Genomic DNA, 24,555 nt, shown 5'->3' with positions numbered 1-24,555 from the left:
TCTGCCCTTCGCTCTGTAGCCCATCCTCCCCTTCCTGCATTCACATGTACCGACTACCTCCCATGTGTAAAGACTTAAGGACCCCAACTTTGCTGTGGGGCAGAAGCCCCTGAAGTCCAAGTCACTTTGCCTCCTTGTTAGGCCTGGCTCTGGCTTGTGGGGTTGGTTCCCACTGTGGTCTGTCAGGATTCACACTCAGGACTCCCCCGAAGGCAGATGACCCTCCAGTGGTTTCTAGAAACCAAGGCTGGAAGAAGGGGCCTCCCTCCTGGCCTGAGCTGATCAGGTATGGGAAACCCAGTGATGGTCACTGGGCCTATACCTGACTCCCCTCAGTATCCACCTAGGTACCCCGCAGATCCCCTTCTCCATTGGGAGGAGTCTGAGGTCCCCAGAAGGATGGGCCTGGCTTCCAGGTCCCCTCCAGACCAGCACAGAGGCCCAGCTGGGCCCAGAGCAGTATGTATAAAGTTTGGGGAGGAGTAGTAAGAATTAGGAGGCTGAGTTGTGCTCCAACCAGCCTTACTCAGCTCTGGCACTAACATGCTGTGTGAGCTTGGGTAAGACCTGGCCCACCCTAGGCCTTGGTCTCCTTGTGGTAAAATGGGGGTGGGTTGGGAGAGTAAGCAAGATGATGGGTGACAACCCCTGTGGCTCCCAGACTTGCTATTGTCAAAGTGCAGATTCCAGGGCCTGCTACATCGGAACTCCGGGGCCAGGACTGTGGGATCTGTATCAATGAGCGCTGAGGTTGGCAGCTGTCTGGGAGACAGAAACAATGACTGTGTGGTGGTTTCAGGGGTCCTGAGAAGCAGAGAAACTCCCTGCAACCTGGTCCCTTGTTAATTTCCTGCCTTTCTGTGGAGGTGGGGAGGGGTCAGCCATCTGCTTGTCTGTCGGACCCCACTGCCAGCAGCAGTAGAGGGGTGGGTTGTCCCCATCCTCCGCCCTGTCACTCTGGCTGTTTCAAAGGACAGTGGCATGGGGCTGGGACAGCCTGGGGTGGGAGTGGGGGCCCTTGTTGCCTGAGGAGGTATTTTCAGAGTCCCCCTCCCTGTGGAGTTTCCAGTGATAGAATAGAGCCCTGTCTAGTATTTGACCAAATAAGGTGGTATCTCTCGATGAGCTCAAGCCTCAGCCAGCTTCTCAGTTATGCTGTGGAAACCTGCCCTGGACAGATTAATCTTGTGACATTCAGGAGCGCCTCGCACCCTGCGTTCTTCCCCTTGGCTCATTCCTGTAAATGGCCAAGAGTGGCCACTCAACAAGACGCCGTGGTTCTGGATGTCTGCTCACAGTGTCCCTGTCCTGCCCTCTTCACACTCCCTCCCACCCCTCCTCCACCTCCCTGGGAGGACTACTCACTCACAATTGGCTGGGCTGTTCACTTGAGTGAGAGACCTCAACCAGCCAGGCTGGTCAGTTCAGCATGTGATTCCAGGACACACAGACCCTGGGGTCACTTGAGCTCACAAAACTGTCGCCAGAGCCTGTGAAACTCAGAGCGCTCTCAGCCAGGAGGGTGGGCCCAAGGGGGTAGAAAGGAGGCTTGGCTGAGCAATGCTAACTGTGCTAGCTCTAAGGCTAATTAGAACAGCTGATGTTTATAAAAACAATTATAAAATTATTTTATAATACTTTTCCTAATAAATAGTTAAGTGTTTATTGAGCAGTTACTACGTGCCAGGCTCTGTGCCAGCTGTTTAACATAGGGTATTTCTTTTACTCCTTATAACAGCCCCCAAAGGTGGATGCTGTGATGATCCCCATTCGAGAGATGGGGGAACTGAGCCTCAGGAAGATTTCAGGGAGAAACAGGCCAGGCCACAGTCCATTCCTGGGCATGATACCCATTTAACAGAAGGAAACTGAGGCCGAGAGTGAATCAAGTCACAGATAGTCACATGGGGCCACGCCCCTGGAGTGGAGACCTTTTCTATGCAAGGGGGCACACTACAGCAGGAAGGCCAGAACGACTGGCCATGAAGTCCTCATGGATCTGAGACTTGGCTCGAGTGAGAACACAGATTCAGAAACACATTCCCAGCAGGCCAGGATTGCACAGAAAATATCCCAAGAAAAACAGGCTGGGCTGGTGGATAGAGCCCTGCACAGCACCAGGTATGAACCCTAGCTCTGTCTCACTGTAACTCACTGTAATCCTGCAGAAGCCCCTTCCTGATCCAGCCTCAGTTTCCCTGCCTATGAACTAAGGAGGTGGAACTCTGGTCACCAAGGGCCATTGAGCTCACCTGAGACTGGTTGAGTCTGTTTCACTGGGAGATGGGGTCTGTGTCCTGCTCCTGGCCAGCACACTCCGAGAACATTTGCTCTCCTGACCAACGGACAGCCCGTCCCTCCTCTGCCCTCACCCCCTTGCCATCCCCAAAGCAAACGAAGCTGATTGTCTTAGCAGGCCCTGTGGGTGCTGGCCGGCTGGCCGGCCGCAGGCCACAGACGGAGGTGCCACCCGCCAGAGCCCCGCCAGACACACAGGGCATTGTCCCTCAGTCAACAGCCCCTGGGCACCTCGGCTCGTTCCTGGCCTGCCCCCACGCCCCTCACCGCCTGCCACTGCGCCAGGCCCAACCAGCTGGGGGCCCAAGGCTCCCAGCCGATGACGAGCCCACCCACCCCCAGCAGCCCCCTGATGAGCTATAATTGCTTCACTCCATCCTGTTGCTGCCATTCTCTTGGTGGAGGCATCTGGGGTTCCAGGCGGGCGGCAGCTGCAGGCCGACCGCCTGGCTCGTCGGGATGGACTGGCTGTGCAACCTGGTACGTGGTGCTTCCCCACCCCACCCCACCCCCACCCCTTTTTAGGACCCGAGTGTTTCGGTACTTCTTTCCCATTAATTAATGTCTGCCTCTGTTTGGCTTGGAATCTGCAGAGTTCTCCCTCTGTCCTCTCCCCCAGGACTAGAGAGAAACAGACTGGTCTCACAGCCTGCAGCCATGGCCAGTAGCTCAGGCTCCTGAACTGGGCTCAGCCTGTCCACACTGAAGCCCTTTCAGGCCAAAGGCATCTGGGGAGATCCTGGCAAACTCAGTTATCGGGATTTTTCCAGAGCCCTTGGGTCCTGAGAGCCAGGCTGTGTGGCCTTGGGCAAGTCCTTCTGTGTCTCTGTTTCCTATCTGCAACATGAGGGAAGGGGGCCTTCGATTCTAGTCTGGGTTTCTCTGAATGAAGAGTCAGAGTTTAAGAACACCAAGTGAGAAACTCAGATGCGATGAGAAAGCCTATTGTTAGGGAGACGTTTTTTCTACATCAGAATCTAGGACCAAAAAGGAAGAATTTAGTGACTTGGATCTCTGTTGTGGATTTTGCTCCAGGAAATGGTTCTGCCAAGAAGGACTATGCTAAAACTTGTTTCCAAGGGTCAAGACTTGCTGGGTATCTTGCAGGGCAGGTAGGAGCCTGTCTCGATTCGGAGAGAAGATGAAACTCCCCCTGAAGGTTTCTCCCATCTGGCCAGCCCTGGCCCTTGCCCAAGTTCTGGCCCTTCTCTCCCCAGCTTCCTGAGAAGTCTGGGTTCTGCTCCCTCCACCCCACCCCGGGTTCTCTCCTGTGTGAGCCAGAGGCTTTCCTGACACTGCCAGTTCTGAGGGCAGAAGTGGATGGCAGCGGGTGAGGGTGGATATGAGTGGGTGAGGAGAGGGTGAGGGGTGGGGCAGGCAGAGGGTTCGGAGGTGGAGAGCACAGGTGTCATGGAGGCCAACAGAGATCCTTGGCCTCCACCTGCCCATCTCTCCAACTTCGTCTCACGCCCCCTCCCCCTGCACACTCTACTTGGGCCTCACTGTTTCAGCAAAGCTCTTAAGCATCTCAAATCTGCTCTCACACTGCTTCCCACCTGCCTCCCTCTTATCTTCAAACTTCACCTGACATGCCCGCACTCCAGAAACGCTTTGCAGGACCCTTACCCCGCCACCTGGCTAAGCGGGTGGCCCTGTCCTCTAACCACATGCTGCATGGTCCCGCCATCGCACGTGTCTCTAATGAGACTTAGGTGTTTGTTTTCTTGTTTACCATCTGTTCTTTCTCCCAGACTGTGAGCTAACAGAAGGCAGGGATGGTGACAGTCATTCACTTACTCAGACACAGAGCCTGCCCTCATGGAGTCTGTGCTTAGTGGGGGACCGACATAGAAATGATGTGTGTGAACATATGGACTATGAGACCATAGTAGTCATGCAAGAGGCATGTGGTGTGTTGAGAGCCCAAAAAGGTCCAACAAGGCATCTCTAAGGAAGTGACACTAGAGGGGTGAAAGACATTCAGAAGGTGAGGAGAGAGGAGACTCTGCAGGCAGTAGCCTGTGCAAAGTCCCTGTGGCAGGGAGGAGCATGGCGAGAGGAAGGGATTGAGAGGAGGCCAGAGGATGAAGCACCTATGAGAGGAAGCTGAGGCCTAGGAAGGTGACCTTGTGAGATTTGCATTTCAAACAGATGTTCTTAGCCCTGGTGTGGAGAACTGATTGGGAGGAGCCAGGGTGGGGAGTTTGGGGAGAACAGGGAGGAGACTGTTGAGCTGTTCAGGGAAGTTAGGATAGTGGTACAGACTGAGAGAAGTGGGTGGGTGCGGAGACTTTATTTACAAGTAATAACATTTAGAAAAGATCCACCCCTGGCCCTTAGAAGCCTTTCCATCAATCCAAATGGCTGGGGAGATTTTTAAAAGGTGCACCAGACAGGCCTTAGTGATGAATGTGGTGCATAAAAGTGTTGGTACACATGTGTGGTGGGCTGGTAGGACCAGCACAGGGCATGGCAGGTAAGAGTCACCCCCTTAAGGCCCTTCTTCTTCCCTCTCCCCTCTCTGGGCCCTGAATCTTGGCCCAGAGGGAGTCCTGGCTCTCTCACCTTTGACCTCTGGCCTTCCTTCTCAGCTGTTTCTTCTCACCATCTCCATTTTCCTGGGGCTGGGCCAGCCCAGGAACCCCAAAAGCAAGAGGAAGGGGCAAGGGCGGCCAGGGCCCCTGGCCCCTGGGCCTCATCAGGTGCCACTGGACCTGGTATCACGGGCAAAGCCATACGCCCGCATGGAGGAATACGAGAGAAACCTTGGGGAGATGGTGGCCCAGCTGAGGAACAGCTCTGAGCCAGTGAGGAGGAAGTGTGAGGTCAACCTGCAGCTGTGGCTGTCCAACAAGAGAAGCCTGTCACCATGGGGCTACAGGTAGGCCAGGCTGGGTAGCCGTGGGCAAGCTGCGTTGTGTGTTGAGGGTTGGGGGGAACGGACGACACCTTGCCTACTGTTCCCATCATTGTAACAGTTAAGACTTTGGATGCAGAGGCCTGAATGCCTGGGATGGAATCCTGGCTCTGCTTCTTACTTGCTATGTGGCTTTGGGCAAGCTGCTTAACCTCTCTGAGCCTCAGTTTCCTCAACTGTAAATGGAGGTGATAGTAATACCTACTTAATAGACTTGTTATTAAATAAGATATCCATGCAGAGCACTACTGTTATTGTTGAAATCCCTGCTGAAGTACCTGCAAGGCCTTCTCTGAATGTCTCTTCCTTCAGCTTGGAGTATCCCGTATACACCTCTCAGTTACAGCATTCCCAGGTGGCCCTGAGTTGACTGTGTCTCATGCTAGACTAGGGCCTACCCAATGCTTGCATTAGAGTCATCTACAGATTCTCATGCTCCATCCAATCAAAACCTCCAGGGCCGAGGCCCAGAAAGTGGGATTTTTTACATCTTCACGTGATTAGGGTGCACAGCTAGGCTGGGAATCATGACCTGCTGCTCCTAGATGACCGGGGGTGGTGTCTTACCTTGGTTGTAGCTCCGCTTCCTAGCACAGCACTTGGCACTCAGAAGGGGCCACATGTATATGTGTGAATGGATAAGGGAGAAATAGACTGCCTTGAAGGGTCCTCACTCGCAAACCCAGGCCACACAACTGACGTCCTGAGACTCCAGAATAACATGTTCAAGAGAACTTTCTGTGATGATATCAAGTCCAACTAGCCTCATGTGGCTAGTGTGATGGGGGAGCTAACTTTGATTAATTTAAATAGTCACATGTGGCTAGTGGCTACCATATCAGGATTGTGGCAATTGGAAGGGTAGATAAATATCCTCCAAACCTGGGCCTCTCACTTTACTGTGCCCGTGACTTTTTTTTGGATCTTATGAAGATGCAGGTTCTGATTCAAGAGGTGGTGTTGGGGGGATGAGATTCTGCATTTCTTTTTTTCTTTTTTTAAATATATCTTTATTGATTTCAGAGAGAGGAAGGGAGAGAGAGAGGTGAAACATCAATGATGAGAGTCGACATTAATCGGCTGAGAGCCCGCAACCTGGGCATGTGCCTTGACTGGGAATCGAACCTTGATCTCCTGGATCCTAGGTCGATGCTCAACCGCTGAGCCACACCCGGCTGGGCGGATTCTGCATTTCTAACAAGCTTCTAGATGATCCTGACCCTGCAGGCCCACAAGTCAAGTTCATCCCCTACGTTTAGCAGATGAGGAAACCGAGCCTCAGATAAGGCCGCAAATTAAGTCCCTATACCTCTGTGTTGTCCATAAACGAACACCTAATGTCAAGGACAGACTCACTCATGTGGAGGGTGGGTGAAATATATTTGTTGCATAAATACAGATTAAGTTGGAATAGACCCTAGGCCTCCTGACCCCTCTTCCAGTGGGAATCAGGTATAAATGTTCTCATATATTACTTCCCATGGGTTAAGTTTCTTAAGACTATAAATAAGGGGGAGAGGGGAGGGAGACAGAGGGTCCTTAGCTTCTTTGCTACCCCACAGGACCATGTAGTATTAGGATAAGGTCTTGCTGGGTGAAAGAAGAAAACTGGGTGACTGGTGACCTTAAACCTGGATACCCTTGGGGAGCGTGACTTGCCTTCCCAGCTTCCTTTCCTCACCTGGAACACATAGCACAGTGTTGCCGTGGGAATGAATATCCGGGGTTATGAAAGCAGGGGCATGGGTGCTGATTTGCTGCCCCCCACCCTGGCGCCCGGCCCAACACACCAGCAGCAGCAGCTCTGCGTTCTCTCCTGCCCTCCTGCAGCATCAACCACGACCCCAGCCGTGTCCCTGAGGACCTGCCAGAGGCGCGGTGCCTGTGTCTGGGCTGCGTGAACCCCTTCACCATGCAGGAGGACCGCAGCATGGTGAGCGTGCCTGTGTTCAGCCAGGTGCCCGTGCGCCGCCGCCTCTGCCCGCTGCCCCCGCGCGCCGGGCCCTGCCGCCAGCGCGCGGTCATGGAGACCATCGCCGTGGGCTGCACCTGCATCTTCTGAAGCCCCCCCCCCAGGCCCAGAGCCCGCGGGCAGCTGGAGGCCGCCCTCCCTGCACCCCTCTGCCGCACAAGGCCAATGAAAAGTAAACGCTGTCTTTCTAAAGCAAGACCTTGGGTGTGCTCCTTGTGGCCCCGAAGCCAAAACCAGGGAGGGGGGGGAAGAGGTTCCTTGGAGGTAGATTTCAGATCAATATAAAGGAGGACTTTGCATCACTCAGAGTTGTCCAACACTGAAATAGGTTATTAAAAAAGAACACAACTGCATTTATTTATACCATTTAGGGCAGTCACCTACTTCCTTTAATTTGGGTTTATAAGCCTTATTTTAGCCATGTTATCGGAGCTTGGTTGGCATAAACCTATGCGGGAGTGACCAAGAGTTAACTTTCTCCAGTTACGTCCAGGACCACTGCAAAGAATCTCTTTGGGAGCAGTGAGCTCCCTGTATCTGGAAGGGCCCAGCTAAGGCTGAGCCACTGAAGAATATACTGTGGAGCAGATTCCTGTTCTGGCTGGAATAAGGTCTCTTTCAACTCAGATTCTCTGCAGGTCAGCCTCAGACCCAGAGAAGAGCCTCTGGGGGGCTGAAGAGCAGGAATTTTAAACCTGGGCCAGCGACCCCCTGGAATTTTCACATGGAAATGCATTTATTCTGGTCTGGGGATCTCTGGTTTTGAACAAACACTCAAGAGTTGAGAAGCATCAACATAGATCATTCTTTCATCCAGCCTTATCCACAAGGGGATCTGGTTAGATGGTTTGCTGACATCAGTGGTTCTCAAACTTTAGCTGGCACCAGAATCATCCCAGGGAGAAGGGGAGCTTGTTAAAACACAGATTGCTGCGACCCACACACAGTGGTTCTGATTCGGTAGGTTCGAGGTGGGGGGTGAGACTCAAATTTCTAATGCAGTTTCCTGCTGCAGGTCTGAGGACCACACTTCGAGAACCGCTGGTTTATATCAAGACACTTTGCTGATCAAAAAGGCAGTATGGATTGGGTTGCCCTAAAGCTCCTACTGGCTCCTGCCCCCTAGATGCTAACTCCCACCCACCCATCAGACCCTTGCAACTCAATCCTTCCCCTGCCCTCCTAGCCCCTGCAACAAATCCTAAATCAGCTGCTCTGAGGTCTAAAAATACCTTCCTTCCCCCAGGACAGCTGAGGGGCTCAGGCTATTTTCTGAGGGTAAGAATAGCTGGAACTTTAGAATTCATTTCAATAAGAGGGCCATCAGCCAGTATAGAAATACTTGGCTGCTCTAACTTCAATGCTTACAGCAGCTTTAGCTCTCAATGTATTAAAGCTCCATAATTCACGAAAGGGCACTGGTTAGGTATGTGTCTGTCTGGGGTGGTAAGTAACTTACCTTTTTTGGTATTGTTCTAGAGTGGATACTGGTTAAAATTACCCCAGGAAGCTTCGGCCTGGCTCCAGACACATGGAAAATAGATTTCTTGTGCCAGCCCAAGCTGATGCCTTCGGCAGCGGCGTCTCCTCCCTGGGGGGTTGCTTGTCTCTGAGACCCCCACAACCTGCTCTTCAGGCCTTAAGACTTGGGTGACACATGAGGGACCCATGGCGTCCAAGGCTTTTTTGTGGGGTGAGGGTATGGGAAGGTTCAAGCGGCAGGAGGGTTGCTCTCGTCCTGGGAGGAGACCCCAGGTGCCCTGGGGCATAGGGGTTGGGTGGGGAGACCCCTCGCCTGGTGGGACTCCTAGCAGGGCATCAGCCACACAGAGATCTTCAATAAAAGCCAGTCAGTTTATTAGTTTTATATGGATATTGGCTTTTCCTCTTTCCAGGTTTCAGTTTTCTCATCTGTGAAACGAGCAGATGGGATTTAGGGCCCTTCAGGGTCTCCTGCAGTTTTATCATTCTGTGACTCAGGAGCTTGCTCCGGTGAGCCTGGGCTGGCAGCTGGCCCTTCCCACTCAGTCCCCTGGTTTAAAGGCAGCAGCAGGGAGCTCAGGACCTTTGGAGAACCGGGTCTGCACTGTGCCCCTAACCTCCTTTGGTCTGAGTTGAAATGTTTCCTGCTTTCCACTCTGGTGAGAATTCCCCACTCCTTAAGAATAGGGAGGCCTCGCCTGCCAACTTCAGTGCTGCATCCCCAGCAGCTAGCACAGTGCCACATGCAAAATAGGGGTGCAGGGCTTGATGAACGAATGCATGTCATGCAAGGGGGCCTCATAAGGAGCCCAAGATCTGTCCCTAGCTCCCTCTGTTGCTCCTTCAAAGGTAGGTTAGGAGCAAGGTATCCTCCCTCCCCGCCATTCCTCACCCACCCCCAACTCTACCCCCCACAGCCCTCCTCCCCCTAAAGAGCTGAAATCTTGAGTCACCTGCTCTAGGGGTGAGGTTCCTTTGAGTTCTAAACGTGCACTGTGCTGCCTCCAGGACTAATGAGAATGTGTGGCCTCTTTCCTGTTTTGTTTGGCAGATTATAGGGCTCTCTCTTTGCAAATGCCCTCTCTTCTCCCAGAGGGCTGTGGGTCCTTGGGGGCTTCTGGTGGGCCTGGGGGCACCTCATGCTCCCTTCCTCCGCCTTCAGGAATCTCTGCCGTTTCCTTGTAGGTGGGAAGGTAGCGAGATCCAGCTCTCACGTTTGGGCTTGGGGAAGTGGGCAGCATGGGCATTTTGGCCCAGTTTGGTTCTGAGCTGTTCAGGCCTGCCTACCCAGACAAAGGAAGTTTCTGAAGCAGCCAGCTCCACTGCAGTCAGGCTGGGGCACGGAGCCAGAATGCCAGCTTTGGGGACCAGATGTAACTGCCCTGGTTTGCCTCTTCTGTGCACATCCTTAGGTATGCAAGAGAGGGGTGGTTTTCAGGGACAAGTTTGGTATTGGTCTTGGTCCTCTGGCCCAATACCTATGATCATCAGTTATACCATGATAGCTCTGGCATCTTTATTTTAAATACAAACCATGAAAAGATGCCGTTACACATTGATTTCACTGGACTGGAGAGGAGGGGGAGAGCACAGCCCCATCCTACCTATGGTTGACTTTGTGCTTCTCTCCAACACCCTTTATATCCCTCTGACCTTGTAGTTTGGATGAGACCACCTCTGCTCCAGGGATGGGGCCTGACTCTTCTAAGCCAGTACGCTTAATCTCATCCGTGGGTCCATAGCTGAGTCCTAAACCAATCAGCATGTGGCATTCACTTGGCCACAGGGATTGGTTCAGCAGGGGCCCAACTGGCCCAGAGCCTAGACTTTGGTTTAGGGGCCGTGGGAGAAGACCCTCTCATCCTGGGAGCTGCTGGCAGCCATCCTTGACCATGAGAGAAACAATGGCGCCGGCATTGCACAGTGCCCTGAGCCTGGACTGTTATGATAACCAAAAAAACCCTTTTATTGCTTAAGTCACTCTGAGTTTGTTTTTCTACTGTCAACAAAAAGCATTTGTATCAATGTGTCAACTTCATAATTCCTGTAATAATTAAGGGCATGCTTCTTGCATTTTAATTTTTAAAAATATGCTTTTATTGATTTTGGAGAGAGGAAGGGAGAGGGAGAGATAGAAACATCAATGATGAGAGTCATTGATTGGCTGTCTCCTGCCCACCCCTTACTGAGGATTGAGCCCACAACCTGGGCATGTGCCTTGCCTGGGAATTGAACTGTGACCTCCTGGTTCACGGGTTGATGCTCAACCAGAGCCACAGCAGCCGGGCTGTTTCTCGCACTTTAAAGACACCATCTCTTTTATGAACACTACCATTGCCTCAGCATGGTAAAATTTTCAGTCAATTTGGCCCTCTGCCTACCTACAGGGCATTTTGCCTCATGCTGAGCTCAATTAATTTTAAGGAGAAGCTCCAGGTTTAAGGTCTGTTCTATGAACTTGCCAAGAGACCTTGGGCAAGTTATTTCCTCCTTTTGTGCTTTTATCTCCATTTTATCAAAAAAATGTTAGCTGGATGACCTCTGGGGTTGTTCGTTAGGAAAGCCACAATATCAGTGTCATTTGGCAGTGTTGTATCCTCCTGGGCCCAACCCCAGAGCCAGATTTAGCAGGTCTGGGTGGGACTTGGGCATCCAAATTAGGCTAACCTCTGAACTCCACCCCAGCACCTTCTCTTTCTTTACTCTGCTGGAATCAATGTTTGGGGATCAGGTATAACTGCCCTCCACCACCTAGGGTCTTGTCTTCTTGCAAGACAGATCATTGTTACACTCTTCAATCCCTGCATAATGGGCAGAATGGTCAATTCCTCCAGGTGCCAAGGAAGTTTTCCTCTTCCTATGGCCAGTATGTTTCCCATTTTCCATTGGTTGCCAGGAAGCTCAGAGCTATACTGACAGCCCTACTGGGGTAACTATCTCTTCCTTGGGTCCTATCACAGTCATCTCCCTCAACATGTGGTGTCACTGAGAGGCTTAGATAGTGTCTAATAAGTTCTTAACTAGGTACCTCACATCCAACAAGCCCTCTGCTTTCTGATTTTCCCTTCTACTTTATTTGTAACCACCTGGTTACATGTGGGAGTAGGCAGTGCTAAACAATAAACTGGACTCAGAGTTCTCTGTCTTATATTCCTTCCCATCATCACTCCTGTCTCCTATTAGAAAACCAAGTCCGAAGCAGCTGGAGAAGATGGATTTTTATTTCTTCTTTTAAAAAAATAAATAAAATGAACACACTAGTTTGAATTTCCCTCCCTTCTCTTACTCTCTCCCTTAAAAAGGAACAACCACTCTGAGAATCCTTAAGATAGAGGCAGAGAGCAGGCCACCTGGGCCCACACTAGAGAGGTGACACTTGATCGACACAGGAGGGTCAGGAGGAGGCAGGGTGGGTGGGCGCAGCTTGCGCAGCTTGGCCACTGTGGGGGTGATCCATCTTCAGCATGGATGGACATTCCCAGGCTCACCCCGGAGCCCTCACAGTTCGGTCTTCACCTTGTGCATCAAGTCCTTTTGGTCAATTTTGTCTAGGTCCTGGTACCAGCGGTTGTAAGCCAGCAGGGCCACGTTCTTGGCAGCTACAGCCATGACCTCCACGGAGCTGGCCGCCCACTCCAGGGCATTGAGGTGGAAGAGCTGGTCGTGGAGTGCGAAGCGAGGGAGGGAGGTGCGGGAGCCATGGACGGGGTGGGCCTGCCACTCGGCTGTCTGCACTGAATAATAGGAGCGGAAGAGGGTCTTTAGCTGGGACCGGAGGAGGGGCTTGGGGGACTGGACTCGCCAAACGGCTGCCTCCTGAGGCTGCTTCCGCCGGAAGTTGGTTGAGATGTTCACCGGGCAGATATTGTCTAGGGCACAGAAGAAGGTAGGGAAGTCTGTGGTAAGGATACTGGCGAATGGGAAAAGCTTAGGGTCAGGGAACCCGAAGTAGGAGGAATTGAGGTAGCCGTGGACCAAGGAGACAACGGTGGGCTGGAAAGAGTCCTGGATGACATCAATGGGCGGGTCGAAGCCTTCAAAGGTGATGGTGCTGCTGTTGTCCAGGTGCAGGGGGGTGGCAATGACCACTATGTCGTAGAAGTCAAAGCCAGTGCCCACCTCGTTCTCATATTCTACCTGGTACAAGGGTTTCCCTTCTGGAAGGAGAGAAAAGAGAACACAAAAGTCAACTTACTTCTTGGCTTTTACCCACTGATCTCCCATGTGGGGCCCAGCATGGAGGGTCTGAGACCCTGGGTGAGCTGGGCGGTCCTGATGGTGAGCATTGTCTTTCCATGCTGGTGTGGCTGCAGGGTGAGCACTGGACTGGGGGTTAGGAGACTCAAGCTCTGGCTCTGCTTCTGCTGCTGACTGTGGCTCAAAATCCTTGGTATTCAAATGAGTAGAGCTAGATTAATGCAAATCTGTTTTCTGGCTCTGATACTGGAATTGGGACAACAGTGCCCTCTGGTGTCACTTGGCAATGCTGGAATTTCCCTTTGGTTTTTTGGAATCCTCCCAGGCCAACAGAACTGGAATTTCGGGAAAGAAGAGGTGTAAGTATTCACTGTCTAGGAATGGAGTGGCCATGTCCCCTGCTCTGTCCACTCACCTGTATGTTGCAGGGTCACAGAGGTCACTGTGGCATGGATCACATTGGCCTTGGTGAGCTTCAGCAGACCAGAACAAACGAGCTTGTTGCCTCCCTCCACAGACCACAGGATGCCTTGGGCCCCCGCTAGCGCCATGGCTCCTGGGCAAAGGGGAAAGATGGTTGGTGGGTTCTCAGAATCACTAAGCAGTAAATAGGGCTAAAGAATTCACCACCATCCTACCTGGGCCTCCCTCCCAGGCCAAGACTCCTCCCAACCATGGGCATGGAGACAACACACACACAAATAAATACAACAAATTTACAATGTTATGACATGACAACATTATGCTCAATGCAAGAGCCAGCTACAAAAGAACATGGGTTGTATGATTCTATTTATACTGACTATCCAGAACGGGCAAATCCATAGAAACACTGAGCAAATTCGGTGTTGGAGGACTGGAGAGCTAGGGGTACTGGGGAGGTGATGGCTAAAGCTAAAGGTAAGAGGTTTCTTTTGGGGTCAATGAAAATGTTCTGAATTGTGGTGATGGATGCACAACTGTGAATATACTCAAAACCACTCAATTGTAAATTGTGTGGTGTGCGAATTATATCTCCAAGTATACACATAAAACACTAAAGAGGGAACAGGGAAGCCCCATGAGAGGACACTTAGCAGGATGTGAAGGCTGGGAAGGAGCTAGCCATTCCAAGAGCCAGAGGAATAGTATCCTGGACACATGGGAGGTGCTTGTTAATTACATACCTTTTCATTCATTTATTCACCAAAAATGGGCTGAGTGCCTACAATGGTCCAGGCACTGTACTAAGTGTTAGGGTTACATCAGTAAACAAGGGAGACAGATTCCTGCCCTCAGGAAGCATAAATTCTAGTGGGAGATAAAATAAGTAAATTTAATAGTCTGCTAGAAGATGATACCTGCAAGGTAGGGTGACTGGGACTGCTGGGGCAAGAGGCGGGGTAAAACTAGGAGGTAGGGTAGCTTTAATGAAAGAGTACCATCTGCACAAAGACATGATGGGGAGAGAGTTACCATGATTTCGTCTCAGGGAAGAATGTTCTAACAGAGGGATGGCCACACAAAAACCCTAAGGTGGGGAGCACACCTGGAACACTGGAGACACAGAGAGGAGGCCAGAGTGGCTGGACTGGGGTGAATGCGGGGAGGTGGTGGGGCCTAGACCATGTAGGGCCTTGCAGGCCACTGGAAAGACTTTGAGTTTCACTTGAAGGAAACTGAGAGCCCTTATTGAGTTTCACAGGCAGACCCTACATGATGTCTTTTGTCTTTTGTTTTAAAAGGATCATCCAGCAGATGTGTTGAGAATAGCCTGTGGGGATAGGGGAGGTGCAAGAGAATCTGGTGGCAGACTTGCAATAATCCAGGTGAGGGATGCTAATGGTTTAGACCAGGGAGGAAGCAGTGGTAGGAAACTGTTGGATTCTGGATATATATGGAAGTAAAGCAGATGAGATTTTTTGACATACCATGTGAAGAATATGAGAGGAAGAAATGAAACAAGGTTTTGGCTAGAGCAACTGAAAGGAGTTACTTCCAACCAAGTTGAGAGGGGCTGGCTCTTGGAGAAAAGGTCAGTAGCTCAGCTTTGGATGTGCTGAGTCTGAGATGCCCATTAAATCTCCCAGTGGAGACACAGGGGTGGCAGGTGACACATGAGACTGCAGTTCTGGAGAGAGGTGTGGGCTGGAGATCATGTTTAGGAGGCAGGTGGGTGGAACTTAATGCCTTGTGATTGCTGAGCTCGCCAAGGGAGCATGAGAAAAGCACCAAGGACTGAGCCTGGGTCCTTCCATATGATGAGGCTGGGAGGAGCCAGAGAGTGCTGGTGCCATTTCTTGCCCTTAAATGCCCCAGGCCCCCATCGTCCTATTGCCCCAGCAAAATCCTATTATATCTTCCATGGCCCATAATGGTGGCCATGTCCTGGGGAAGACATGCCCCAAAGGGTCCCCCAGGCAGATTTAATGACCTGTGCTGGAGGAGAGTGGGTTATGCACATGCTTACTGCCCATCATGAGCTGGGAAGATTAGGTGGGCTAATAGATGAATACCTAGGGCCCAGGCTCCCCGCCCCCAGTAGTTCCTGAAACTAACCTAGTGGGGAGTAGTAGAAACACACCAGACCTGAGATCTGAGCCTTGCTTTTACCATCTGTGAAGTGGGGTAAATACCATTTCCTGCCAGCTCAGACTACCGATGACAGAATCAAATGGAGTCGGGGCAACAGAGTGCTCAGGCAATTTTACTGAGCCAGGTAGGTGTGCGATTATTATGGGGAGCCCAGCTCATGCTGGGCACTGTGGGCCAGGGAAGGGCAGGTGGGCAGGCCGAGGGCCTCAGGCTCACCAGCAAAGGCGGGCATCGCTGCTGACTGGCCGTAGCTGGCCCGAAGGACGGCAGAGACGATGTCATCGATAAAGCGCTGTGTGACGCCCACCTGGAGCAGGGACTCAGCCACAGAGCGTTGGGTCATGTTGATGAAGCTGGATTCCCCCAATGAGTAGAGCAGCTCCTCCACACCCGAGAAGGCATAACCGTGGGCCTGGTACTTATAGATCCTGGGAGACACGCAGAGCCGGAGCCCTTATACAGAAAGGCCTTTGGGCTGACCACCCACTATTGGATCACTGCATCTGTGAGGGCCAGCAGGGACCCACCTTCCTTTCCACGTGGAGATCAAGAGAGAGGAGGCTAGTTACATCCCCCTTGGTCTGTTCACTGGCTGTGGTGGCCTGTCCCACCTAGAGGGACAGTGCAGAGGGAAGGGCAAATACCCCAGAATCCCACCAGACCTGGCTTCACATGGTGGCTCTGCTGAATGACAGTTGCAAAGTTCTCTGAGGGCACAGTCCTCTTCTCACCCAGCTGGGACTGCCAGGCAGAAGGCCACAAGCCTACTGACGTATCCCCCTCTCTAGCAACTTTGGCTTTGCCCTGGCTTCTAGGACCACATCAGGCGTGATGGCAGTTGTCTCATGCCAACATTGTCACCCTCTCTGCTAGCCCAGCCCGTTCTCTCTGCTAGCTTGATCTAACAGGACTCTCACCCACTCCCAGAGCTCATGTCTTGTCCCTCCCTCCACAACTCCCCTAATCGCCAGTAGCATGTGCTGATGGATTTCCAGATGGGCTAGCCTTTGAAATGCTGCCTCTGCTTGGGTTGCTGTGTAAACATGTTGAGTTTGGTTAGCAACGGGACACCCAGAAGGTGTGCAAGAAGCAGTTAGAAATGTGGGTCTGGAACCTAAGGGGCAACAGGCTGACAGGGATGTCTTCCACAAAAGGGCGAATGTGGCATTGTATGTTTGGATACAACTGACAGGGAGAAAAACAAGAAAGGACAGTAAGAACAACCTTTGGGGGATACCTGGAGAATATAAGGAGGAAGTGCCATAAAAAGTATAGTTATGAAAGTGGCAGAGGGAAGCAGTGCCAGAGACCAGGAAGGAGGCCTGGAGGCCATGCCTGAGGGCTGGGCATTGGCACCTCTGCACCTGGGCCAGGAAGTGGGGAGAACCTGCAGGAGGGACTTGCAAGGAGAGCTGGAGCACAAGCTTGGCAAGTGAGTGGACAGAGGGACTACAGGCCACTCGTCCTTGTTATCTGGAAGTGATGGGGAGGGGCCGGGACCTAAGGAGGAGAGAAGGGTGTAGAAAGGTGTTTGTTCTTGATGGGAAAACTGGGGGACAGAGTTCGTAAGCGTTAGCCCACAGGCTACACATGGCCTATAGATGTCTTTCATTGGGCTAATAAGATGAATTGGCTGCGTACATTGAAAACCGGAAGATTCCACATGTAACTCTAGATTTTTAGCTTTGTCTGAAAAAACTGGAAGATCTGGCCACGAGGCTGGCATTCCCACACGGCCACAGTTGGTTCTAGCGCAGCGCTGGCTGCCCCCTTCTGAAGGCCTTGCTTGTCAGGTGGCCCACTCCCTACCTTCCTTTTCACGCTGCTGTACATCCCAGGTAAGCCCTTTTAGGTGCCTGAGTTTATGACTCGTGCTTAGCTGAGTGGCGTCAAAGAGAATGCTGCTGTGACAATACCAGAGACCCCGCCTGTACCAACTTAGTACATTGCTCACACTGGGGGCCTGGATGAATGCTGCTGCGTTCTCACACCCAGCAAGTACCTTTTCCTTTTTGACTATGTACAGTCAGCCAGTGCCTCGCCCACCTCTTTTCCCCTCTCCCTCCGGAAGCCCCACAGCTCTACCCAGCCCTACCTCATGAATTTCTCCATGACCTCCTCCACCCACATCTGCAGTCGCAGGAAGCTGATGCCGTAGTGCCACCAGAGGCGGAAGAGGTTCAGCAGGTACCAGTCCGTCTCCTCTAGCACGAAGTTCTCCCCACCGAAGATGGCACTCCTGCCCACCACCTCTCGCCGGTGCTTCAGCCCTGAGGAGACAAGGAGCCCTGAAGCTGAAATTCTGGACCTTCCTGAAGGGTGCAAATGGGCTGGCTCCACTAAAGGGAATATGAACGCTATGTTGTGTCCATTTGTGCTGCTTGTTTAAAATGCACTGGGGGAATGTTGGGCTGGCTAGTCAACAAAGAGATGAACATTAAATAATGTACCATTTTATTTTTTTTCAAAAGGGATCCATTCAGCCAAGAGTGAAATTCAGATGTCATCCCGGAATGTCAGAGGTGGACAGCTCTGGGATGGCAGCCCTGGGCACCAAGACCACTCAGGAAGAATCTCAGCTCCTTGTAAGCATATCCACACTCTACAGCTTACAGAGCACAGGGACTTGTGTATCTCACTCCCTCCTCTCATGGCCTGGGGAGAGGCAGGACAGGTGTCAAAGATGTGAAAACTGAGGTTTAGAGGTTATAGGACCTTCCCCAAGTCACAGTTTTTTTCCCTTCCCATCTCATTCCTATCCCCGAGTCACTAGTAAGTACCTTCCTTCAGCATCCTTCCAGAGATATTTTGTGCAAATACTCATAAATGTGTATATCTCTGAGTTAGTCCCCTCTACATACTATATAGACTGTCCTGCACCTTACTGACATGCCATGTCTTGGAGATCATTGTTCTATACCTGGACATAAAGGATGTCCTCATCTGGCTGACTAGTCTGTGTACTTAAAACAATAATTTATTTAGTCTCAGTCCCAGTGGGTGGGCAGGTAGGAGAGTTTCAACCTTTTGCTATTATAAACAATGCTGTGATGAGTAACCTTGTGTGTCTTCATCTTTGCGCATCTGTAAGTATCACTTCTGAGAAGTGGAAATTTCTGCGTCCAACAGTATACGTATTTGTGGTTTTGATAGATGCTGCTAAGGTTCAATTCCAGCTCTCTCTTATTAGCTTCATGGCCTGAGCCAAGGTGTATACATTTTCTGAGCCTCAATTTCCTCAGGAGGAGATATCCCCATCTTGCAGGCTGGTAGGGAGGATTAGAAGTAATGTCTACATGCTACCTACAAGGATGCCAGGTACCTGGCAAGCACACAGCACGTGTAAGCCATTTCGATTATGATTATTAAGAGGCAGCAAATTGAAAGGGAAAGAAACTGGCCTGGGAGTCAAACCTGAGTTGTAATCCGGGTTCTGCAACTAACTCACTGTGTAACCTCAGGCAAGTTCCTTCCCCTCTCTGGTCTCAGCTGCTCCATCTGTAAAATGAGATTGGGCTACATGATCTTCTGGCCTTGACCATCAGGGGTGGGCAATCTGGGAAGGACCTGATGGCTACTGCCAGCCTTGAGGGCTGGAAATGGAGCCCCAGGACGGTGTACTCACCCAGGTGCTTGACGAAGTCCTGCATGTGTAGGCTCAGGGAGTGGAAAGAGGCGGCCCCGCTCTCATAGTGCTGTTTGTTGACTGAGATGGTGGCCAAGCGGCCACCCACTGTCGCCTTCTCAAACACATCGATCTGCACGTGGGGGCCAAAATGCTGCTGAAGGAAATGGGTCACGGCAGATCCTCCAATTCCAGCCCCAACTACAGCTGCCAGCAGGCCCAGGAGGCAGGCAAGGAGAGAGACAGAGTATGAGCATGAGACTGCAGGACACACTTTCATGGCCTCCTGGACTACTGATTCCCAGGCACTTGCAGAGGCTCATAACATCTCAAAAAGGCAATCTGCAGACTAGTTTTTAGTAAAGCAATCACTAAAGAGCAAAGGACAATTTGAAAACTGCCATCTACTGTAACCCTCATTTTGTATAAAAAAACACTAAAAAATACATATTAGTATACATATTAGTAGCAAAAAAGCAGGAACCAAAAAAATTCAGGATCATTTAAAGAGAATAAATTTAGTTTGATACAAAACTCATTACATTGTCCCTATTTTTATTTCACTATGAAAACCTGGCCACTGACAGGTACTGTTAGGCAGATGAGTGTTTGGGAGGGTTGGCAAAATACAGCTCGTAGGCCAAATCTATGCAGATGCCTGTTTTTGCAAACAAAGTTTTATTGGAACACAGCCAAACCTGTTCTTTAGCTTATTGTCTCTGGCTGCTTGCCTGTGAGGCAGAGCTGAGTAGTTGCAACAGAGATTATATGGCCTGCAAAGTCTAAAATATTTACTCTCCGACACTTTGCTGAAGAAGTCAGCCAACCCTCGGTCCAGTCCAACCTATTACCTGATATTGAAATCATTTCTGTATCTGTCCTTGCCAAGACTGGAACGCACCTTGTGACGGGATGCTCATTATCACACAGGGCACTTTATTCCCTATGTAACTCTTGTTACAAAGTTTCTGCTCTTTGAGGTCTGTTTTGAGTCTTATCATCCCTTGTCTTCCCTACACCTCTTGCCTTCCTGTTATTTGTAAACTTTGTTCATATGCCATCAGTATTCTTATCCAAGTCACTGATAAAAAACATTTTACTTCACTGGGCTGTGAGGTGCTAGTGGGAGCCACTGCTCAGATAGATACTAATCTAGATACTAAAACTAAATAGGACTGTGAGAGAACAGTAAAGCAACTATGAAGCTACTGAACTGGCCTAACACCCCACACACCATCTTTGCCCACCATGTATCTGATCCTCTCATCTGACAGTCTAGTCACCCTACCCCAAAAGAAAAAGATAAATCTGGTGTGATTTGTCCTTCCTAGACCTACGTTAGACCCTAAGACCACCAGCTCCTGTCAGGAAAGCAAAAATACAAGGTTCTTTATCATCTGGCCTCTACGTATTCCATTCCCTGACCCACCCTCGCAATACTCCACCTTCTTATCTGTCTTGACTTCTTTTGCTGTGGAACATGACTTTGCTCTCTCATGCCTGTGCCTCTGCATTGCTCCCTTTACCAGGAATGCACCGTCATCCTCTGCCTCACTGTCTTCTATGGCTCTCATGTAACTGCTTGGCTTGCCTGACCCACCTAAGATGAATCAGGGGTCCCTCCAGCACATTTTCGCATCACACTTTCTTTACCCTTGGCCTGGTCCTCGGCCCTTTCTGCTCAAATGGGCTGTTTAAGGACTAAGAACAGGTCAGTATGGCCCCAGATCCTGGCAGGCAGTAGAGTTCATTAAGTATTGTTGTACCTTGGAAAAAAACCACTTCCTCCTTCTTAGTGTTTACAAAGCCACTTCCAAGAATACCATTAACCTTTTTAAACCAGTGTGCTCCCCTCCCCTCCATTTGCAACAAGAGCCCCAAACTGCCCATTTTCCCAAAGAAACCAGTTATCACAAGACCTGGGAGCTGCCCAGGGATCACAGAGAAGCAGACCTCGCTCACTCAACACCCATGAACTGATACCTACTCTCTGGTCTGTGGTAAGATGTGCTGGGGCTCACAATGAATCCAACAGGGCCTCTGTCCTCCTGAGCCCAGGCAGGGAGTGGGCAGAAAGACTTATGCACAATCAGCTATGACAATGTGTGACTAAGTGTGACAGGGAATCCTGTCCTCCTCAGGGAATCCTGAGGAGGAAGCAATGAGTTCTGCCTGAGGGTGGGAGACAGATTTCACTGGGGAAGGAATGTTTGGGTGGGACCCTGGGGGACAATGGGCTTTGCCTGTGAGCAGAAACACATCCTCAACAGAGAGAAGAGCGTGAGGAACTATGGGGGACTTAAAGGGTCCAATGCCACAACAAGGTGTTCAGATTTGATCCTGCAGCAGTCTAAGAGTTAAGCCATGCTAACAGGAAGCTCCTCATTCTCATTGTGGGTAGAGTCCAAACCATCAAGGGTGGACAGAGGCTCCTGTCAGAGAGCTGACGACAATCAGGAAGCTACAGGGCAGCTTGGCATTGCCAAATATCCTGCTCCAGATGACCCCTGGAGTGAGGTAGGCAGGGCCAGCTGGAATGAGGCAGGCAGCAAGCTTTGTGTTACCAGAAACAGTGTTGCCGGGAGGAAGCCCTAAGCCTTCCCCAGTGGTCAGTGGGAGTGTCCCGCTCTGTTGTCCATTCCCAAGAGATGAACAGTGCCCAGTACTTCCAGATACTGCCTGCCTAACTCTTCCCCATCCTTCAACGCCTGGCTTAAAATCCGCCTTCTCCACGAGGTCTTGTTTGACCACTCTGGCCCTCAAATTCTCTTTCCTTTGAAAATCCTAAACTCTCAGTCCCAAACTGATTTCTGGCATGCTTCAGTCTATTTTAACCCCTTGTGGCCTGAGCTGTGGATTTGTAACCCAAGAAGACTTAGCACTTCGTGACCCTAATAAGTTTGTGGTGCTCCCATGGGACATCCCTCCTTGCCAAGTGGGCACACAGAAGGAAGAGGAGTGGAGTAGGGACTCCTACTCCCCCACACCAGAAGCCCAGCATCTCTGCCTACCTATGGAAATTTTATATATGAAGGATGTGACAATCTTTGAGTCATGTTGAGTTAAAATGACAACTGTTAAGAGGAAAAAAAATGTAAACAAATATGGAATGCTAGTCAATGATATGCACGATAAAGTACTTAGCAAAGTGTCCTGATGTCTGCAAGTTATTTTGAATCCATTAAAATGTAAGATGGATTAATGGATGTATGATAGGTATGTGATAAGGCAAGTACAGCAGCAGTCTGTTAATAGCAGGAACCAGGTGGTGGGTATACAGATGATCACTACAAAAGTCTTTCAACTTTGGTGGATGTTTGGAATTTTTCAAAATAAAATATTGGGCGAAAAACAGCCTCCAAAACCCCACAAAAACGCACACCCACAAATAAAATGATTGATGTTAAAAAGATCCCCACTCTGTCACTCAGCAAATCTATCTCCGGCAGACCTACCATGGGTTCTGTCTCCACTATGCCTGTCTCCTACTCTCCTGAGGTTGTGGTTTAGAGGTTACTTCCAGAAAGCCCTCCAGGGCCCTCCCAGAGCCATCAGAGGCTGGGGTGAAGTGCCTTTCCTCTTTATCAGGGTACTTACAGCCTTAGCACTAACTTCCCCGTTTTGTGCAGTCTTCTCCTTCAGGAACCAGGAGTACCACGCCTGCTACCCAGGCCTTCAGTAAACCTTTGTGAATGACTGTCTCCCAGACCCTGACCTCTCTGTCATCGGGCATCTGGCAAAGAGCCAGGTCCATGGCAGATGCTCAGTTTCTGAACCTTTCGGTGAGATCACTAGCCAGTCCTGCCCCAAGCCTCTTTTCCGCCCCGGATACCCTCGACACATGCCCATGCCACCCTCCGCAACAGCACCTTGACTACTGTAGTCCCCTTCCTCGCTCAGTCGCACTCTTGCCTCTTCCCCACTCAGCTCCTCTCCCGAGCACCCCTCGGTCGCCCAGCTGCCTCCCCCATCCCCCACCCAGCTGCTGCCGGCAGACGACCCTTTTCCCGCGCACCCTCCCCGGCTCAGCACCCCATCGCGTCCTTCCCGCACCGATTTTACTGGGCCGGGCGTCTCCGCCTGTAGTGGCGGCGGCGAGGAACGCGGCCAGCGCGGCGAGGAGCCGGGCAGCGCGGGCCATGGCGGGCGGCGACCGGGGCAGCACGCGGGGGCTCCGGCGCTGGCGCGTAGGCGCCGGGCTCACTGCCCCGCCCACCCGCCGGGGAGCGCCACTGGCCGTCCCGCCTTCCAGCCTCAGGGCTCACAGCCTCTCATTGGGCGGGTAGCCGTCCCTCTCCAGCACAGGCCCTCATCTCTCTCCAGGCGGGCTCTGTCATTGGCAGCTTCTTCGTCCCGCCTCCTTGGTGTGAGCTCCTCATTGGCTGCCTGGTCCTGCTCCGGCGCAGGTGTGCACTCTTCGGGCGCTCAGCATCAGGACCAGGGTCCCGCCGCGGGGAGACTGGTGAAAGAAAAGAACTGCAGCTTTGACGGCCTCGGTTCAGGCCCAGCGTCTGAGATGTGCTAGCTCTGGAACGTGCCTTCTCTGAGTCGCATTCAGTTTCCCTGCTCCACCTTTCTAGGAGGTTGTGAAAATCACGTGAGATAAGGAATGTGAAAACGCTAGACAGGGGCTGCAAGTGCTGGACATCGCTGACCAAGAATGCAGCCAGGGTTACCCTGTGTATTTGCTGAAACAAGGCCAGATGCTCCTGAGACTGCTGTTACGTTTATTTGCAGTGTCTACATAGTTGATATTCCTGCCTTCTACTTTAAAAAGAACAAAAGAGAAGGATTTCATCCACTCTCTACTCACATGGGAGGGAAGGTAAGAAGGAAGGGATAAACTCCCATTTTCGCCCTCTAAGAAAACAAGACTAGTCAGTGTGGATGGTTTACCACACTGATAGATTTCCTCTAGCAGGAAATAAAATTGGGAATGAGTTTCAGAATAAGTAAAAAATCCTTATTTATTGAGTTATATTATAGCTAAGAGAAGAAACTGAAGGGATTCAGAGAATAGTAAAAGGGCATATAGCTGGGGTCCTAAATTAGCGTTATGAGTCTTAACAGGGCCAGACTGGATTAGTAGGTGAATGACTATGCATTCCTCATAATCTCAAAACAAAAAACCCCAAAACAAAAACTTTGGCAATGTCAGAATGCAAAACACTTTAAGTTTACTTCCCAAGACTGAAAATGTTCCTTAAATTCTTTTTTGAGCAAAGCATTCATTGATAGCTGTGTGAACTTCTTTTATGTGCGGACTTAATATAATCATGTGGAGTTTTTGCATGGTAAATCATATTAACTTTAAAATAACTTCTTCACTCTACTTTGCTTTTAATTTTAGGGTCCTTGGAAACTGTAGACTCTAGAGCTTTGTTTCCTTGTTAGGAATCTCTTCCAATCCTACCAACACATTGGCAGTGTGTACACATCAAAGTTGTAGGACGAATTCAAAAGACGAAAGCAAAGAGGCATAATTGTAGT

At 50.9% G+C, this 24,555-nt stretch overlaps 2 protein-coding genes across 2 annotated transcripts; one reads left to right on the top strand and one right to left on the bottom strand.

Moving 5' to 3' along the window:
* The first annotated feature begins 2,709 nt into the window (after positions 1 to 2,709).
* Positions 2,710 to 7,282, top strand: IL17B (interleukin 17B). The gene is made up of 3 exons (XM_016210614.2): positions 2,710 to 2,778; positions 4,890 to 5,179; positions 7,046 to 7,282. Exons 1-3 carry the CDS (start codon positions 2,758 to 2,760, stop codon positions 7,275 to 7,277), a joined length of 543 nt encoding a protein of 180 aa, XP_016066100.1. The 5' UTR covers positions 2,710 to 2,757; the 3' UTR covers positions 7,278 to 7,282.
* Positions 7,283 to 11,872: 4,590 nt separating this feature from the next.
* On the bottom strand, positions 11,873 to 23,206 carry PCYOX1L (prenylcysteine oxidase 1 like). The gene is made up of 6 exons (XM_087816912.1): positions 23,119 to 23,206; positions 19,066 to 19,272; positions 17,536 to 17,710; positions 15,657 to 15,868; positions 13,282 to 13,422; positions 11,873 to 12,826 (listed from the first exon to the last, which is right to left on the bottom strand). Exons 1-6 carry the CDS (start codon positions 23,204 to 23,206, stop codon positions 12,168 to 12,170), a joined length of 1,482 nt encoding a protein of 493 aa, XP_087673038.1. The 3' UTR covers positions 11,873 to 12,167.
* Between the last annotated feature and the right edge of the window lie 1,349 nt (positions 23,207 to 24,555).

The sequence above is a fragment of the Miniopterus natalensis genome, chromosome 4, assembly GCF_054644295.1.
Source record: "Miniopterus natalensis isolate mMinNat1 chromosome 4, mMinNat1.hap1, whole genome shotgun sequence".
Taxonomy (NCBI): domain Eukaryota; kingdom Metazoa; phylum Chordata; class Mammalia; order Chiroptera; family Miniopteridae; genus Miniopterus; species Miniopterus natalensis.
The sequence above is the reverse complement of the archived record's forward strand: the minus strand, read 5'-3'. Positions and strand labels throughout refer to the sequence as shown.

Excerpts from the sequence above, each read along its gene's own strand:
- IL17B (XM_016210614.2), top strand. The coding sequence starts at position 2,758 with ATGGACTGGCTGTGCAACCTG. Across the intron at positions 2,779-4,889 it reads TGGACTGGCTGTGCAACCTG|CTGTTTCTTCTCACCATCTC; the intron begins GTACGTGGTGCT and ends CTTCCTTCTCAG. Across the intron at positions 5,180-7,045 it reads CTGTCACCATGGGGCTACAG|CATCAACCACGACCCCAGCC; the intron begins GTAGGCCAGGCT and ends GCCCTCCTGCAG.
- PCYOX1L (XM_087816912.1), bottom strand. The coding sequence starts at position 23,206 with ATGGCCCGCGCTGCCCGGCTCCTCGCCGCGCTGGCCGCGTTCCTCGCC. Across the intron at positions 17,711-19,065 it reads GGACTTCGTCAAGCACCTGG|GGCTGAAGCACCGGCGAGAG; the intron begins GTGAGTACACCG and ends TTGTCTCCTCAG. Across the intron at positions 13,423-15,656 it reads AGCGATGCCCGCCTTTGCTG|GAGCCATGGCGCTAGCGGGG; the intron begins GTGAGCCTGAGG and ends CCCTTTGCCCAG.